This window comes from Labeo rohita, chromosome 6 (assembly GCF_022985175.1).
Source record: "Labeo rohita strain BAU-BD-2019 chromosome 6, IGBB_LRoh.1.0, whole genome shotgun sequence".
Taxonomy (NCBI): domain Eukaryota; kingdom Metazoa; phylum Chordata; class Actinopteri; order Cypriniformes; family Cyprinidae; genus Labeo; species Labeo rohita.
In genome coordinates this window covers 8698228-8717245 of record NC_066874.1, presented here as the reverse complement: position 1 = coordinate 8717245, position 19018 = coordinate 8698228, and the positions used below count along the sequence as shown (strand labels likewise).

The 19018-nt window shown below is 36.7% G+C and overlaps 1 protein-coding gene across 2 annotated transcripts in view; it reads left to right on the top strand.

Moving 5' to 3' along the window:
• Positions 1–19018, top strand: part of tanc1a (tetratricopeptide repeat, ankyrin repeat and coiled-coil containing 1a) — a 108998-nt gene that overhangs the window by 71888 nt on the left and 18092 nt on the right. For both annotated transcript variants that reach the window (XM_051111929.1, XM_051111928.1), the window contains exons 10-15: positions 545–678; positions 4334–4565; positions 6704–6870; positions 9074–9681; positions 16081–16189; positions 16286–16408. In XM_051111929.1, coding sequence (XP_050967886.1) covers positions 545–678; positions 4334–4565; positions 6704–6870; positions 9074–9681; positions 16081–16189; positions 16286–16408 — 1373 coding nt within the window. The remainder of the gene's footprint in view (positions 1–544; positions 679–4333; positions 4566–6703; positions 6871–9073; positions 9682–16080; positions 16190–16285; positions 16409–19018) is intronic.

Sequence of the window (19018 nt, the reverse complement as noted above, 5' to 3'; positions counted from 1 at the left end):
CAATAACAGCAATGTAATATCTAATTTGACAAAAGTAGAAAAAAAAGCAAAACACAGATTTAAACCCCGGTCGATTGCTTCAAAAACGACTTCAACACGTACTTTACCATCTACGCCACTGGAGTTGTTATTAGAAGACAGTCTTTTGTAATGCTTTGTAATTACACATTAGTGGGCGGAGTTAGTGTAAATGGCCTCTGCCAACAAGGCAAGCTATTTGCACTTGTAAATAGACACTCTATTTTTTTTATTTGTTTTTAGCTGTTCTTTTTGATAGTCAGCTTATTTTCTGGTTATTGTCATAAAAGGCCTGTAAACATTGTCACATGCACGAAGATACATCTTTCATTTCATCAAGCTGAAAACGGAAGTCATCACGTTTTCGAGCCATTTCATGTTTCATTTTGACATGTATATATGTTTGTATATGTGTGTGTTAGTAATACCTGTATTCAGCACTTACTGTCTGTTATTTTTGTGCAATAACAACTTGAATTTTTATGAAATAATAGGGGAGTTGTGTGTATGTGTGTTTGTATTGTAGATCGAGGGGCTGATGCTCATCAAACCAATCAGCTGAACCCCCCTTCACAGAGTCCCCTCCACAGCAACAGCTGCCCCCCAACCCCAGACACACACCGGCACAGAGAGGGTGCAGTCAAACGCCTGGCTAGCAAGGTACATACAGCCCTTTTTGGACAGGACTAGTTTTTAGTGAAGAGGTCAGGTAAATCTGTGTTTCACAGACATACTTGTCCGTATCAAGTGTGCATGTCTCATACAACCTCTGTAAATATCACAGAGCACATTACAGTGTTTTTTCTGACTAACTTATGGTTCCTCTAAGAAATCTAATCTTGGAGGAATATCTGTAATTTGCAGTATATACATTTTTCACAGCAGATTTGTCTTCATTTATTTTGACCTTCCCTGAATACCAGTGCAAGATAAATTACTTGCTACAACGTCTGGAGCACATACACTACTGTTCAAAAAATTGGGCTCAGTAAGATATATATATTTTTTTATGAATAATTTTCATCAGTAAAGATGCATTAAACTGATCAAACGTGACAGTAAAGACATTTAGCAAGATTTCTGTTTCAAATAAATGATTCCTTTCTATTCATCAAAGAATCCTGAAGAAGATGGATGCTGAAAATGGATGCTGAAAATTCAACATTGGAATAAGAAATAAATTATTTTTTAAAATATAAACATATATTTTTGGCAACACTTATAGTATAGGGAACAATTCTCACTATTAACTAGTTATTAGCATGCGTATTAACATAGTGGCTATTTATTAGCACTTATAAAAAACATATTCTGTGTGAATTTATTCTACATTCCTAATCCTACCTAATACCTAAACTTAACAACTACCTTACTAACTGTTAATAAGCAGTAACTAGTCAATGATTTATTAATAGCGAGAATTGGACCTTAAAATAAAGTGTGACCCCGTTTTTTTTTACTGTAATAATATTTCATGATAATACTGTTTTTAGTGTATTTTTAATAAAACTGTTGCCTTGGTAAGCATAAGAGACTTATTCCAAATCCTTGAAACTTGGAACTATCAAAAATCTTGACACTTTTTGAATGCAAGTGTAGTCTTTATTATTGTTTGTTTGTTTATATGTCAACCTTCTGGGTAAAATAACAGTTGATGGTCAAGTACTACTAACTGGCATTTCATTTAGTGGAAGAAGAAAATTTAAATCAAACAGATTTCAATCTCTGAAACAGCTTGGAATGGGCATTGTAGTCCACTGGTCTGCACTTTAATTAATTCCTTCCCTTAATTATATAAATAAAGTTCTAATTATATTACATACTTAATTCTTGTTTATTTCAATAGGCTTCATGACAGACGCTTCCAGGACACATGAACTTGCATAACGCCCACTTTAAGACAATAGGCCCTGTTTAAATAATCATTTTTTTGATTGAGTGATTTTAAAAAATGGAAGCTCTTCAAAACTGTTTACAGCAAAAAAAAAGAGAGATTCCAGCGAGCAGCTCTCATGTTTATTTATAAACACACATGATGTTTTGTGCGACGTTTTAGATGTGTCATTCCGTGACAGAGGCAAACTGCATGCCACATGCATATTTAACACTTTGCTCTGTGTGCCAGTATGTGTGCGTGTTTTCCGTTTACATCTGGACCTGAACCTTCTCTGTTGAGTCTTCTAGTCACGTCTTTTTAATCAGCCATCTGTCAGTAGAAAGTCGTTTCAGGCCACGATTTCATTCTCACTTCTGTTCAGAAGCTTGGAGTCTCCAGAATTTCAGAACGATTTGGGACTCATGATATTCAAACAAACCTTAAAGGGGTTATATCACGAGGAATCAGATTTTCCTTGATCTTTGAGATAAAAGAGCTCCATGTGCTTTGAAAACCTACAGTACGGTAATTTTCAGAACCTAAAACCTCCTCCCCAGTGGAAGAGCATTTATAAGCTCCAAAATAGACTCTTGTACCTTCTGCAAAGATAATGGTTTCAACACATGACTACCCGCATTGATGCATTAATGACGTTTATTTGTTGATCAGAATCTTGGTGAGGAAATAAGGAGAGAGCAGGACTGATCCTGTAACAGTGTAACGCATGATTTACAAAGAGCAACGAATAAAAGGTGGAAAGAAGCAAAAACACATTCTCCTTTAAAGTACATAGATAATGGAACTGTTCACCCAAAATTGAAAATGATGGCATTGTTTAGTAAAACAAATGAGGGATACATTTTGGATCTAAAAGTAATATAAAAGTATTCCATGTGACTTTCCTATGGAAGCCCGTTCCACCACTGCGTAAAAAAATTAGAAAGGTAATTGCGACTCGCTCCTCTGTGAAATAAAGTCACAATTCAGAGAAATAAAGACAGAATTGCAAGATATAAATTCACAATTTTGGCTTTTTCCCCTTGTAATTCTGACTTTAAAACAAGAGAACATTTCTCTTTATAAATCACAATTGTGAGTTTATATCTCGCAAAAAAGATCAGAATTTTGGGTTTATATCTTGCGAGTTCATATCACACAGTTCAGAATCATACAAAATTGTGAGACAAAAAGTCGCAATTACCTTTTTTAATTATGACTTTATGTCTTGCTATTCTGACTTTATATCTCGCAATTGAGTTTATATCATGCAATTCTAAGAAAAAATTAAGAATTGCGAATTTATATCATGCAATTCTAAAAAAAAAAAAAAACAATTGGAGTTTATTTTATTCAATTCTGAGAAAAAGTCAGAATTGCGAGCTTATTATGCAATTCTAAGCAAAAAGTCACAGTTGTGAGTTTTTTTCATGCAACTGCAAGTTTGCCACGCAATTCTTAGGAAAAAAAAGAATTGCGAGCTTATATCATGCAGTTCTAAGAAAAAAAGTCACAACTGCAAGTTTGTATCATGCAGTTCTAAGGAAAAAAAAGTCACAGTTGTGAGTTTATATCATGCAATTCTTAGAAAATGTCAGAATTCTATTCAGAACTGCGATATAAAAGAAAAACTCACAATTGCGAGTTTATATTACGCAGTTCTAAGAAAAAAAAAGTCACAATTGTGAGTTTATATCATGCAATTCTTAGAAAATGTCATAATTCTATTTAAAGTCGTAATTACCTTTTTAAATCTTTTATTCAGTGGCAGAAACTGGCTTCCATACTTTTCACATTCCAAGTCTTCTGAGGTCATATTAGCATTGTGAAAACAGACCAAAATGTAATTCATTATTCACTGATAATTTTCCTTTTTGCTGCAACTGGATCGAGTTATGGAGTGAACTGAACTGAACCAGATTCATTAAGAAATCATTCAGATTATTGTCATTAAACAAATTAATTCAAAAGATTTGAATTAAAAGAGTACTCCATTCATGAAACAGCCATTTCTACTTCCATTATGAATGTAACACTGAATCAAGATATCTAGATTTTCAGTGAATATCAGTTTAATCTGTTCCTCATCAAAGCCATCATATGTAGCAAGGACAATTTTTATGGTACTTTTATGATGCTTTTTACTGGCTTGACCACATCAGTTAAGGGCTGTTTTTCCCAAATCATCATAAGCAAAAGTTAAGTAGATCATAAAGACCATTTTTTGCCAATTGTGTCTATCTACTTAGGTTTACAATGCTTTTAGGAAACACAGCCCAGAGCTGTCAGGATATTTTTCCATCTTATAATTCACCTTTTGGTTTACATGGGAAAAAGAAAATCTTTCTTTTTTGCTTTCGACCTGTCAGAAACTCCCACTTGTAATGTTTTCCCATCTGTTTTCTGTTTTTACCTCCTTCACCCCCGTTTCTTCTGTTGTAGGTGGTGGCGTATCACTATTGTCAGGCTGATAACACGTACACCTGCCTGGTCCCAGAGTTTGTGCACAGTGTGTCCGCTTTACTGTGTAGAGCTCCTCGCCTCAATGCTTATCGAGAACTCTTGCTCAGAGAGACGCACCTGCAGAGCCTCCTCAGCCTACGCTCCTGCGTCCAGGACCCTGCCGCCGCCTTCCGTAAGGGAGTCCTGGAGCCCCTCACACTTCTACGCAAAGGTGAGACTCGTCACATGCTACCATCATTAATCACACCATCACATAAAAACTAAATATGTTTGCTCAGGGGTAATGGGGGGAGAAGAGCGCTCTTGCCTCATTTAATTTGGCCCAGTACGGATGTGAACAGATGGTCCTCAGAAACGGCTTGGATCACAAGGAACGACAGATGAAGGACTTAACAGGAATTTTAGAGAATGAGGCTAGAGCAAATTTCGAGTATGGAAATGAAGACAGAGAACTGTCACTCTGAACTCTTGATAGAAAATCAGTGTTCCTGGTTTGCAACATCAGATTAGAGAGAGAATAGAGAAAAGTAGAGAAAACAGCTTCTATATTAACGTTGGGTAAATTCAACATGACTGTAATTAGGGCTCGAGCACCGATGGTGCGAGGACCCTATTGGAATTGCTCAGATGCTGCTGCTTCTCCAAAATTGGTGGGTGCGGCAAAATGGCTCAGTAGCACCACCTATAAAAGTGCCTCTTGAGCTATATTTCACATACATGTCCGAAATTTGTATGAAACGTACAAAATTTGACATATGTAACACCAGTAACTACAAAAAAGTCCCTGGGGAAATCCGAAACCCAACAGGAAGTCTGTTAGATAACATCTACATGCCAGTATCCAGTTGTAGTCAAAGCGGCACCACCTAGTAGCAGGACAATAGGCATAAATTACTTTAACATATTCCTTCTATATTTACCACTTTAAATGCATATTGCCAACCAGGTGGTGGTGAGCCCGGATGCGAGAGCCCTTTCAATGCTGCTTGCAGCTTTAATTAAAATGGTTATTTTGTACTTTGTACACATTCCAGCAGGGCGCAAATATTTCTAGTCATTATTTTGTATTAAAACTAAATAGCTGAGGCCAGTGATGAGCCAGTTTCTGTATGTCATAAAAGTGCACCTTTCACATGCTTTTTTGTCATGTTTTTGATTTAGTAGCCTGATATGTTGAATAAAAAAAAATATGCCCAAAAAAATCATTAATTAAGATAAAGTTAATGTCGCATGTCAGGTGTTTTCTTCCAAAAGGAGAAAAAATAAGTTTTATGTAATCTTTTGTCAAAATGTGTCTTTGTGGCTGTTGTCAAACTAGGCTGTGCTGGCTGTTAGTTTATTTTAATATTAATTTATAGCCAAACAGCTAATTAGACATTGTTTTAAGCTACTGCTGTAGCTAATGCAGCATTATTCTAATCATACCAGTAGTTAATGAAGTAATTAAATTCTGATTAATGACCTCCATGTAACAGATTTTTCTTCTATCGCAGCAACATTAACAATTAATGATAGAATTTAAAATGAAATCATACTTTAGTATACAAGGAGATGCTTTCAGCAGTAACCTTGACCCTTAGCACCCATGTTTTTGTAAAAACCTTCTCAAAAAGTAGGTATTGGCTGTGTTTTAGCCCTCTAAACTGACTGCTAAATTGCATTCAGGTTTTCCAGAACTGAATGGCCTCATTTTATGATCCAATCAGTTGGTGATTGATAAAATCAGGTCCTGCCCTGATTTATTTTTCTGGTTGAATAATATCTTATTTTACTTTAAAAAGCACCAGACTATGGAAGTAATTACGGTTTGCAACTTCAAAGGAATAATTCACCCCAAAATTAATATTCTGCCATCATTTATTCACCCTCATGCTGTTCCAAACCTGATTTACTTTCTTCTGTGGAACTCAAAAGCAGATGTTAGCCAGAAAATGTAATTTACTCTATACAATGAAGGCGAATGAGGATAGGTGCTGCTGAGCTCCAAATATGAAAGAAATGTCACTTTTATGTGAATTATTCCTTCAACAAATTGTATTCTGAAGGGTGCAGCTATTTGTCAAGTGGCAAGTACTCAAAAACTGTGAGAGTGAGAGTTTCACTACAGACTGCAGGCACTTTTTCCTACTCAACATATGGTGAAAGAAAGCATCATGCAGGGTTTTATTGTGCTGGGTGTTCTGAAATCACCTAGTACATGAAACCAGCAGTACACATTGTTCCTGTTAACTTTTCAGAAGAAAAACCTGAACACACCCACGTAATGCCAAGATGCAAAATCTTAACAAACTCAGGGCGCGCATTTGACTTTAGTTCGCCTAACCGTGTTGTTTCTGTTGTGTTGTGCAGAGAGGAAGATTCCAGAAGAAGATTACATCATCCTAGTTGATGGTCTTAATGAGGCAGAGTTCCACAAACCAGACTATGGAGACACCATTGCATCTTTCATCACCAAAATCATCCCTAAATTCCCCATTTGGCTTAAACTGATTGTGACCGTCAGAGTCAACCTAGTGGTAAGTGGTTTTGTTTTTGCGCAGACTGCACCTTTACTTGGACTAGACTGGTTGTGATACAGAGCAAGACCATCGAGAAAGTTTGAAATGCTCCGTGTCCTGATGTGATCTGAGCTTTCAGAATGATTGCGGTGGTGAGTTTTGGATGCCGGTCAGTGGCTGGTGTTGTAGGGTGGGTGTGTGTAATCCATGTCTGATCAGAGCTGGACTCCGGCCTGCAGGAACCGAGCTTATATAAGAGGGGATAAGGGCTGTGATGCAACACCGCAGATGCTACGCATGTCCCTATACACTTTTCACACACGTACCCCGTCTCTTTCTCTCTCACTCACTACTTCTCGGAGCAGTGACCTAAAAGTGCCAGACAACCCACACAACCAGGCTGCCGGTGTTTATTCTACAACATTAATCCTGCAGTTGTTTTGATTGGAAAACATTTGTCGTGTTTTGCATACAGATGATGATGAGGACGTGCAGGAAGATAAAAATGAACAGACTTTTGTGGTCCTTGTAGTATTCATTAATTTTCCCTCTTGCAGTCATCAAGGGTACCCTGTTGTCAGTGGTTACAGCACAAAACTGTAATCTGAAAGGAACTATAATTATTCAAGAAATAGGAGTTCTTTGAGAAGGATGGTGGTCGTTACTCTTGTGCTGTGGTGCAGAACATCCGCTTTAAGTGAAGGTTCATCCCTTAAAATCCCAGCCTTTTTTCATATTTAATTGCATGTCTTTCCATTGCAGCAGGCAGAAAGCTGCATTACCAGTATCTGAATTATGCAGGCATTGTCAAAATGGCCAGTTTCTGTAGTTTTGTTGTTTTATAATTTATTGATCAAAGTCATGTGGTGCAACCAACTTGATATCATAGAGAGGACCCCCATGACTGTGTCATATCAGATCATTTGAACTTTTCATTACATGGCAAGGTTGTAAAATGTCATGTGGTGTGACTTTACAAAAAAAAAAAAAAAAAAATTAATTATTCATGGTATAAAATACTTTTACCTTGAAATACTACCAGTCAAATGTTTGGAATAATTGTGATGTCTTTGACTAATGTGCAATTTATTTGATCAAAATGCAGTAAAAATTAGTCATTTTGTGAAATGTTTTTACAATTTTTGGAAGAACCATTTTTAAATATATTTAATTTAATCCTGTGATGACAAAGCTGAATTTTCAGCAGCCGTTACTTCAGATTTCAGTGTTACAGATTCTTCAGAAATATTTTTAATATGCTGATTTAGTCCTCAGTTTTTATCAATTATTATTGATGCTCAGTTATTAATAACTTTAATATTATGGAAGTTAGAAACAGTTTTAGCTGCTTACATTTTTTTTTTATGAAAACTGTGATGCAGCAAAAACTGTTTATAACATATTTGGAATAAATAACACTTACAATATATTAAATAGAAAGCCGTTGTTTTAAATTATACTAATATTTGACAATATTACTGTCTTTACTTTTGATCTGATAAATGCAGCCTTTGTGAATATCAGAGACTTCTTTCAACATGTAAAAATCTTAATTATGCCAAACTTTTGATCGATAATGTATATATTAAGTTTATATCATTTTACATGTGGATTACACCACATGACATTTTACACCACATGGCATGTCATGTGGTGTGACTCTAAAAATTCTTTTTTTTTAATAAATATTTATAAATGAATGAATTGTGGTATAAAATACTTTTACCTTGATACACTACCAGTCAAAAGTTTGAAATATTTGAGTATGATTTTGACTAATGTAGTATTTATTTGATCAAAATGCAAAAAAAATTGTAAAAGTAGTAATTTTGTGAAATATTTGTACAATTTAGAGGAACAGTTTTTAAAAGTATTTAATTTAATCCTGTGATGGCAAAGCTGAATTTTCAGCAGCTTCAGTTACTTCAGATTTCCGTCAGATGATTGTTCAGAAATATTTTAATATGCTGATTTAGTCCTCAGTTATTATCAGTTATTATTGATGCTCAGTTATTAATAACTTTAATATTATGAATGTTATAAACATTTTAGCTGCTTAAATTTTGTGAAAACTGTGATGCTGTTAAAAAACTATTTTGTAACATATTTGACCATATTAACACATCAACATAAATTCAAACACAGTACATTTTCAAAAAAATGGGCATTTTGTATTTTTGTAACTTACAAGTGTCTTTGGCTTTTGTGTTAATCATTACAGGAAGTCACCAGTCTCCTCCCCTTTCCCATCATCTCTCTGGATGATTTCCATGACAACAAGGATATAACCTCTGACCTCACCTCCTACATTCAACACCGTATAGACCACAGTCCTGACATCCTCAGCAACATTGCCATCAATGGCAAAGCCGAGCCGGCAAACATCTCTAAACTCAGTGCCCACCTGGTCGCCCGCAGCCAAGGCTCATATCTTTATCTCAAATTAACCCTCGACCTGTTTGAGAAGGGTCACCTGGTCATTAAAAGCTCCAGCTATAAGGTTATACCTGTGTCTCTGTCTGAGCTCTACCTGCTTCAGTGCAACATGAAATTCCCTTCAGCCTCAGCGTTTGAGCGAGTATTGCCGCTGCTAAACGTGGCTCTGGCATCTTTGCACCCTCTGACGGATGAACAGCTCTTCCGGGCACTGAACGCCGGGTCTGTGAGAGGAGAACTGGAGTGGGAGGACTTTCAACAGCGCATGGACGCTCTTTCCTGCTTTCTGATTGGCCGCCGAGACAGAACACGCATGTTCTGCCACCCCTCATTTAGGGAGTGGCTTGTATGGAGGGCGGATGGCGAGAGCACTGACTTCCTGTGCGAACCAAGGTAAGCAATGATGACATTTCATCTGAAATAGATAAGAATAGTTCTGTTTGGCGTTGTTGGTGCTTGATAAGGCAAGGAGAATAAAGTTGCGAAGCTGTTCACAGTAGTTGTAGCACACTGTCATAAAGTCTCCAGAATGCAGTAGATCTCCAGCAGGAGTGCCCAGTCATTTTTCCAGAAATCTAGCTTTCTGCAGAATTCATTTGCAACTGAACACACCTGTTTGTAACTACTAAGTGTGTCTGAAGATCTTAACTAGCTTGGCCCACCATCAAGGCATAGTTTACCCAAAAATAAACATTCTGTCATCATTTCCATAGTATTCTTCTTCCATAGTAGACTTCCATAGTCGTTATTTCCAATCTATGGAAGTCACCAACAACTGTCTGGTTCACCACATTTTGCAAAATATCATAATTTGTATTCAGCAGAAGAATAAATTAAGGGCTTTTGCACCGGGTAGTTATAGAAACTCAGTTACAGGAACTAGCAACCAGGGTGGTCCCTGAGAACTTTTCCCTTAGAGCAATTTTCCTTAGGGGCATTTGCACCGAATGAACCTTTTCATAGTTTCTAGAACTATTGGCGAAGTACCCACCTTCTGCCGTGTTTGCACCGCAGGAATTAAGAACACATTTAGTTCTAAGAGCTTTATTTGGGGGAACTAAATTAACGCCTACTTTAGAGTAGGGTCTAAAACAGTTTTATAGGAACAACCAGTGATGTACAGTGGCATGTGAAAGTTTGGGAACCCCTTGCAGAATCTGTAAAAGTGTGAATAATTTTAACAAAATAAGAGAGATCATACAAAATGCATGCTATTTATCTTTTTATTTAGTATTGTCCCGAGTAAGATATTTTACATAAAAGATGTTCAAAAATATATATATATATATATATATATATATATATATATATTATAAAAGACAAAAAAATAAATTAAATAAAATAACTCCATACAAAAGTTTGGGAACCCTTGGTTCTTAATACTGTGTGTGGTTACCTGGATGGTCTACAACTTTTTTGTTTTTTGTGACGGTTGTTCATTAATCCCTTGTTTGTTCTGAACAGTTAAACTGAGCACTGTTCTTCAGAAAAATCCTCCAGGTCCTGCAGATTCTTCAGTTTTCCAGCATCTTTTGCATATTTGAACCCTTTCCAGCAGTGACTGTATGATTTTGAGATCCATCTTTTTCACACTGAGGACAACTGAGGGACTCAAACACAACTATTAATAAAGGTTCACACATTCACGGACACTCCAGAAGGAAACACAATGCATTAAGAGCCGGGGGTGAAAACTTTTGAACAGGATGATGTCGTCAAAATTTTTCTTATTTTGTTGAAATATAATTTTTTCCATGTAGTACTGCCCTTCGGAAGCAACAGAAGATACTTACATACTTACAATTTACCTATATCTTCTAATTCAAAAGTTTTCACCCCCCGGCTCCTAATGCATAGTGTTTCCTTCTGGATCATCAGTGAATGTTGTCCTCAACTGTCCTCAGTGTGAAAAGATGGATCTCAAAATCATACAGTCACTGCTGGAAAGGGTTCAAATATGCAAAATATGCTGAAAAACTGAAGAATCTGCAGGACCTGGAGGATTTTTCTGAAGAACAGTGCTCAGTTTAACTGTTCAGAACAAACAAGGGATTAATGAACAACCGTCACAAAAACAAAAAAGTTGTAGACCATCCAGGTAACCACACACAGTATTAAGAACCAAGGGTTCCCAAACTTTTGCAGGGGGTTATTTTAATAATTTTAGCTATTTTTTGTCTTGTGGACTATATGTAAACATCTTTTATTTAGTCTTACTCAGGACAGTACTAAATAAAAAAAAAATAACATGCATTTTGTATGATCTCTCTTATTTTGTTAAAATCATTCACATTTTCACAGATTCTGCAAGGGGTTCCCAAACTTTCGCATGCCACTGTAAGTGTTCACTGACTGGCCAAATGCATACGAAACATTTTTAAAAAGCCATGTAAAAATATTTACTCCATGAACATGGAAAACTGCGATAACAGCATTTAACTCCCTGTTGTCTGCAGAGTTGTCTTTTCTCAACCTTGATATTTAACACTGCATGTTGTCATAGGAGATTTAGTCAGATTTTCACGCTCTTTCAATCGTGTAAATTGTGCTTTGACATTCCATTTTCATTATCACGAAACCCACGACACACAACAAAAACAGCTCTTATCACAGTGTCCTTCATTCACTAGTTGTTGATGTTTGTAAATTCCATGAATAAAGTCGTCGCTGTCCGCCACTTCAGAGTTCCTGCTGCCGATGCGAATGCATCCAGGAAAACGGCCTGAAGGAAAAATTGGTTCTCCAGGAGCAACCATGCTGACTTCCTAGGACTATGCGGTGCGAAAGCCCCTCTTGTTGCATTTTCACAGCCAGTAGGAACTCTAAAGTGACTAAGGTCAGCTTTAGTTTTTCGGTGTGTTCCGCACCGTTGGCTCTAGTTGGACACAGTCAGCTGTTTTTCGGTCAATTCTGGATGTGGAATAGGTGCTCAAGCTTGTCAGTGAGAACTCCAGTTGGCTATTCAGCTTAGCGCACAAGGAAAAAAACTGAACTGACAAAAGCAAACCAAAGACGGAGATAGAACGCACGGACACTTGTTGTCATTCTTGTCACTTGTCTTGTCACCTCATTTGACCAGAGGATTATTTTAATAATACCATAGCTTTGTGGAATCAACACGTCGAAGACAGTCTAATCACCATGATCAAAAGGAGGTTGCTACTGGTGTAAACAATGGTAAAAGCAAATACTACTTGCTTTGTATATTCACAGTTCTGTCAGCGCCAATAGCCTTGTGCACCGACATATGGTGCAGTTGCACCTAGGGTGTCCCGAGTTTGAATCTCACCTCATGGATCTTTCCCGATCCCTCCTCCCCTCTCTCTCCCCCACTCACTTCCTGTCTCATCACCACTGTCCTATCAAAGAAAAATGGAGAAGAAAAAATATTCACAGTTCTAGCTCTTCCGTTTTCCCTGTTTGAATGCTGAATACAGATTACTGCCACCTACTGGTATGGGAGAGTTATGTTTTCTCACGCAAACACACTAGTTAGCTTTCGGCTGTAGCCTGTCCAATGCTCTAGTGCAGCTTTTTTGCCCAGACACAGGCAATGCAAGGCAATGCAAGACAATGCAATGCTTTGTGACAGTACAGTCGGCTTTCCTAGTTATTTGGCATCGGTTTGGTGCATCTATACCCTAAGTATGGTACACAGCATTCAGCATTCATAGTCAATAACTAGAGGATGCTGTACAGAGAAGTGCCTAGACTTTGGTGTCAGTCCATCTGTTGCTGTTTTCTATGCTCGTGGAGTTAGTTTGTGGAGTTAGTTGAGTTAGTATGTGCTAATTTAGTCAAAAGGAGTTCCTATAACTAAAATAGTTCCAGAAAAAATGGGTATTTTTGCTAATAGTTATAGGAAGTTACATAAAATCGTTCCTCCGGTGTGAAAGTCCCTATTCATACAGTTTGAAACAACTTGGGAGTGAGTAAATGATGATAGAACTAAAACTAATCGAAACACCCTAGCAAGCAAATGTCACTGTGATATAAATTAGAAACCCAAGCAAATGTGTTACAGTGTGTTAAAATTACTAAAACACCTTAGCAACCTAATAGCAATGTGTTAAAGCTACTTGGAACATTATTGCAAGCAAATAGCGATGTACTAAAACTAGCAAGTGAATTGACTAATGCAATCTTTAAAATTGTGGAGAGGGGTTTGCACTTAAAGTTAATGCAAAGTTAAGAAACAGATGTTATTAATGACACCGGTGGCCATTAAGTGAACTGCATTCCGGGTCTGTTTTGAGCCTCACAGCCGATACCCCCCCCCCAGTTTGGCCAATATGCTGGGCGATATACCGATTCAAATGATAAACCGGTTTGAATTACGCACACAGTATTAATTTATTACAAATTAGGGTGAATGAATCTCTTAGGGGAACTGACTGTCTTTAGAAAAGTTTAAATGAATTTTTTCATCATACCTCCATATAATGCATATTAATGTAAGATTTAAAAGCACTGTGCCTTTTTTGTCAAACCACCCAGCACTATTAGCCAGAAGAAAAAAAACGGCAAAACCAACCTGCGTCCTTCACATAATAATCAGTCTACAGACTGTTATAGGAAACCTACGAAGGTCACATTTTTATGTTGTTTTACCTGTTCACACTTCAGCAATAAAAAAAAGCAATTAATGCATGAAAAATTCTTACATATAGTACTTGTAACTGGTTTGAGGGGGGCCAAGCAACTAAAACTACTCAAAACACCTTATGAACTTCATAGCAATGTGCTACAACTGATCAGAACTCCTTAGCAACCACATAGCAGTGTGTAAAGTACCTGAACAGGTCAGCCATCTATTATCTGTGATTCTTTGGTTTGTTAATTGAGTTCAGAAAGGGAGTAACTAAAATGCATTTGAGTATGCGTAGCCTTTGAACATGAAATTACGCTTGTGTAGCTCTCTTTCATTTTGTAGACACTTCAATTATCTCTCCACCTAAACACAGGCACATTACTCAGTGTTCTCATTTAGAAAGGCTTCATCACTGTTATAAACTGAAGAGTGACCCACTTAACACAGATCAAACATGGACTCATAAAAATAAAAGTTCATGGACTGTGATTCAGAGAGGAAAAAACTTTGCTATCTATAAGGACGACATTAAGCATCTGTAGAGCCATTTAGACCAGGGCCGTAACCATTATAGACAATGAGGGGGAGAATTATTTGATATTTTTGCTGCTGCTTTGTTTATTGTTAGAATGACCCAAGTTTCTGGTCTGCCTCAGCAGTCTAACAATGCTCCATGTCAAAATGATTGAGAGCCAACCAAATTAAAGATGACAGGCTTTACTGTTCACAGATACTAAACGTGAATTACAGTGTGACGCTGCAGTTTTTATCAGTTTAGTTTTGATCAATTTAGTTTTGTCAGGGAAAGAGTGCAAAATGGTATGACGGAAGTAGCTAAACATAAAATAGAAATGTTAAACAACCAACAGGGTCGGAAATCAGTTAGGACTTGTGGCAAAAATGCCTCAAAAATGACCTAAAATGCCCCATAAATTCAAAACAAAGGGGCAAAAAAATGCCCCTGCACAGTTAAACAATGCATTACAGCTGCCACGATTAAAATGAAATGTGAAAAGTGCTTTTACATGCTGTTCTGTGCAGCGTTGAGCCTAATGACCAATCAAGCAAGTTTCTTTTGAACTTAGAAATGCACTGGCCAATCAGAGGCGCTTAGATTAGTCAGCACTGAAAATGCCAGAGCTGTTGTTGATTGTGCACGCTCGTGAATTCCCTCATCATAAACCACACCGTGCAGATACGATGTAAATATAAGATTTATTTCATAGCTTCAGTGATAACGCAAGTTTTTGCATAACTTGTGCTAGACTTTGCTAACGTCATGGACCAACGAAACAAAAACGTTTTATATTGTTTTATATATTAATATTAAAATATTAATAATCATTATTACAATATAAGGAGCTGTAATCTACAATAATGATTTTTGTCATAATATTGCAGCCCTATGAGCTCCTGTTTTTTACATGTATAATTTATATACAATTTTAAACAGTCTATTGTTATTGACAACAGTTTAAAATGTTGATTAGTAATTGGGTACATTTAAGTACTCTTAATAGAAAAATTAATTTCTAACCCTGACAACCAACTGTAATATCCAGAGATCTAATTTTTTTTTTTGGGGGGGGGAAATACGGACTGAAACATTTACAGTATTTATGTCATTCATAAATTAATGTAAAACGACAATAAACATTTTGATGTTTCAAATTTTTTTGACATATTAGCATACAGATACAGAGTGAATTTGTGCAAATTTATAAATAAAAATATTTGCAAGAAATAAAATTTATGTCAACGCCGATAGCCTTGTGGGCAGCACGCCGACATATGGTGCAGTTGCGCTTCGGGTGTCCCAAGTTCGAATCCCACCTCATGGACCTTTCCCAGTCTCGGCCCTATCTCTCTCTCCCACTTTCTTCCTGTCATATCTTCACTGTCCTATCCAGAAAAAGTAATCTTATGGTAATCTTATTCTCTGAAACTCATTAAAAACCTTTATTCATGTAATTCCTTTGAATACAAAGACCATACAAAAAAAAAATAATAATAAAAATGGTTATTGCCTTAATTTAGACTGCGTTAATCAGAACGGAAAAAGGAAATATGTTTACCTTTAAAAAGAACCATTCTCTGCTCAAGAGAGCCCCTTCGAGAGAGGCACTTTTATGATGAATTATGATGATGGTGTTGATTATGATGGTGATTTCTGATGAATTGTTATTGATGTTGGTGAACAGAAGTGGCCACGCTCTGATGGCCTTCATGCTTTCACGTCAAGAGGGAAAACTCAACCGCCAGCAAACCATGGAGCTGGGCCACCACATTCTCAAAGCTCACATATTCAAGGTAGGAAACAGATGCTCAAAAACGTTCTTTCTTTATGTTTGTGTGATGTGACCTGCATTTTAACTGCATTTCCTGCCTCTCCTTCTCTTTTCTCAGGGTCATGGTAAGAGAACTGGAGTTTCGTCAAGTATTCTGCAACCATTGTGGATCAGCTACAGTACAGACAGCCTCTCTGCAGCTCTTTCCTCCCTCAGAAACCTCTACACACCCAACGTCAAGGTTTGAGGATATGCACAGACACACACACAAAAACACATACGCATCCTGAATATGCCAATGAGACCATCACTTATAAAAAGCAGCATCAATCTTTAGTAAAGAATAAAAATGAACAACTGCGTTGTGCTCCTGAATTGTAGAACACGGCTCCAACAATTACCGCGGCTGACGCATTCAACCGCACAAGAAGAGCTATAGCCTTACAGAGTTCTGAGTCATCCACAATGAACGGGATTTCATAAGTCACATAGAACATAGTAATTAGCGCTGAGGCTTACTGAAAAATGCCTTACGTAATGACTACATTTATTTATTAAATCTATTATATGTTAATTGCAGTCTAGACTCCGTTCTCCCTGTAATTTCCTCTCCTACGGAGTTTTAATGAAACGAGCGTCACTCTGAGTCCGCGTGTGCACGCCAGTGTCCTTGACAGCCATTTGGCTGAAGAGCTGCTCATTAATTCCTGCTGTGTTTGTTTAAATAAATGTGATTCTGCTTGCTTTGCTTATAATGTGTTCTTGTTTTATCCAGCATCTTAATCAAGCTTCCATTACCACACTGCCCATGTCCACATCAAAAAAAGAAACAAAGCCAGGTTGCGTTCATTCACCTCGATTAGCGAGTATGAGTTCATGCAGGAGCGTCACACACTTAGTATTTTTGAGGGGGCACCAGTCAACAAAAAAAGACTCACAAATAAAAACAGCCATTATTTATAAAAACAAAAAAACTATACTGAATCTTTCACTGTAGTAATTAATGCAATATCTTCATATCCATTTATTTTTTTAATTAGCGAAGGGAGAACATATATTATTAATGCCTTTACTGTCACTATTCCAGAATATTAAAGGTCATTGAACACTGAGTTCAAATCTCTTTTTTCGTTTTTTCATATTCTTCATCCTGTCCTATCGTAATGCTTGCTACGGATGCGGAAACGCAGAAAATCAAACCTGATCCGAACTTTTTGTGTAAACTCGACTGACACAATGTGAGGTCGTATTTATTTTTTAATGTGCGAAATTTTCGGACGGAAATCTTGGACTCGGTGTGCAATGAATATTAGGCCTTAACTGCGCTGAGCGGAGCTTTAAAGGTTTGTACGGGTTTTTTCAACGTTGAGTAATGTATCACAGACATATCCCACAAATCCTTTCATAAACAAAGTGTAGAGAGAGTGTAAATAAGAGATTCATTGTGCAGTGTAGAGATTCGTTGATTATAATGGAACTTCGTGAGATCACAAAGAACTAAGATGAGTGACAGCTTTTAATGATTTTTAAGGGGGTTTGTAAATGATATATTGATTTAATACAACAGTTAAACAAGAAGTTAATATTAAGTGACTTAAATTGTCTGACTATAACACTATGCCTGATTTTGCTCTCTTTCGCTGTCAAAATAGTCTGAAACAAGTCACAACTGTTTTGTTTATGAACAAACGTGCATTTTTAAATGAATCTAGTAGGTCAATGATTCAATTTCCCATTCATAAAGACACTCACTTGCTTTATTCCTAAATGACTCTTTAGCCACTTTTGTGTTCTTCTATGCTTCTATGCCAGTTGATTATTGATTAGAAAGTGCTCCTAAAATTTTACTGTTTTAAGTTAGGAGCATAAGTGCTTCTAAATAGAAAAGTAAGCTTTGCCCTGTTGATGGTTCTGCATAAATTCCCTAGGATATGTGACACATTTTAGCTTCAAAACTAAGAAATTCACCCAAAGACAACAACTTTGGGGCACTATTCATTTTTTACCTATAATATTCTTAATCTTATTCTAAGATTAAAGAAAACTTTATAGTTACCTACACATGTTTATGTAATATGAATAAAACACACTGTCAAATTACACTTGAAAATGGATTATTATAGCCACTTCCATAGACATCAGTGTGCATTTTACTAGTACTTATCTGTATTTAAATGTCAGAAATGTAAATTAAACATTATATGGTTGAAAATGTATGGTTTGCCAACCAAAGCATGAATGCAGATATGAATTTAGCAGTTGATCATGTGACAAACTAAATGCATTAATCACAATAGTGTAATTGTATTTTTGAAGGGTTAAAGGACTTCACTTAAAGAAACAAAAATGTTTAGATAATTTACTCACCCCCTTGTCATCCAAGATGTTCGTGTTCAAGATGTTCAAATTTCAGGAATTATCTGCATATAGTGGACTTCAATGGTGCCCCCAAGTTTGAACGTCCAAAATGCAGTTCAAATGCAGCTTCCAGTGTCTCTAAACGATCCCAGCTGAGGAAGGAGGGTTTTATCAAGCAAAACAATCTGCCATTTTTGAAATAAACTGACAATTTCTATACTTTTTAATCTCAAATGCTGTAATTGTCTAAGTCTCCACGAACTTCCCGTTTCCGGCTGTTTTTTTTTTCGGCTTAATACAGTCAATACAGTTAGGGTATGTCTCAAAATTCCCATCTTGTTTTCTTCCCCAACTTCAAAATCATCCTACATCACTACAGAAGTACATGACAATGCAATGAAGATCAAATGCCCTTTACAAAAAAAAGGTAAACAGCAATTTAGGATGATTTTGACGTTGAAGAAGTAAACAAGACTGGACTTTTTCGGTATAC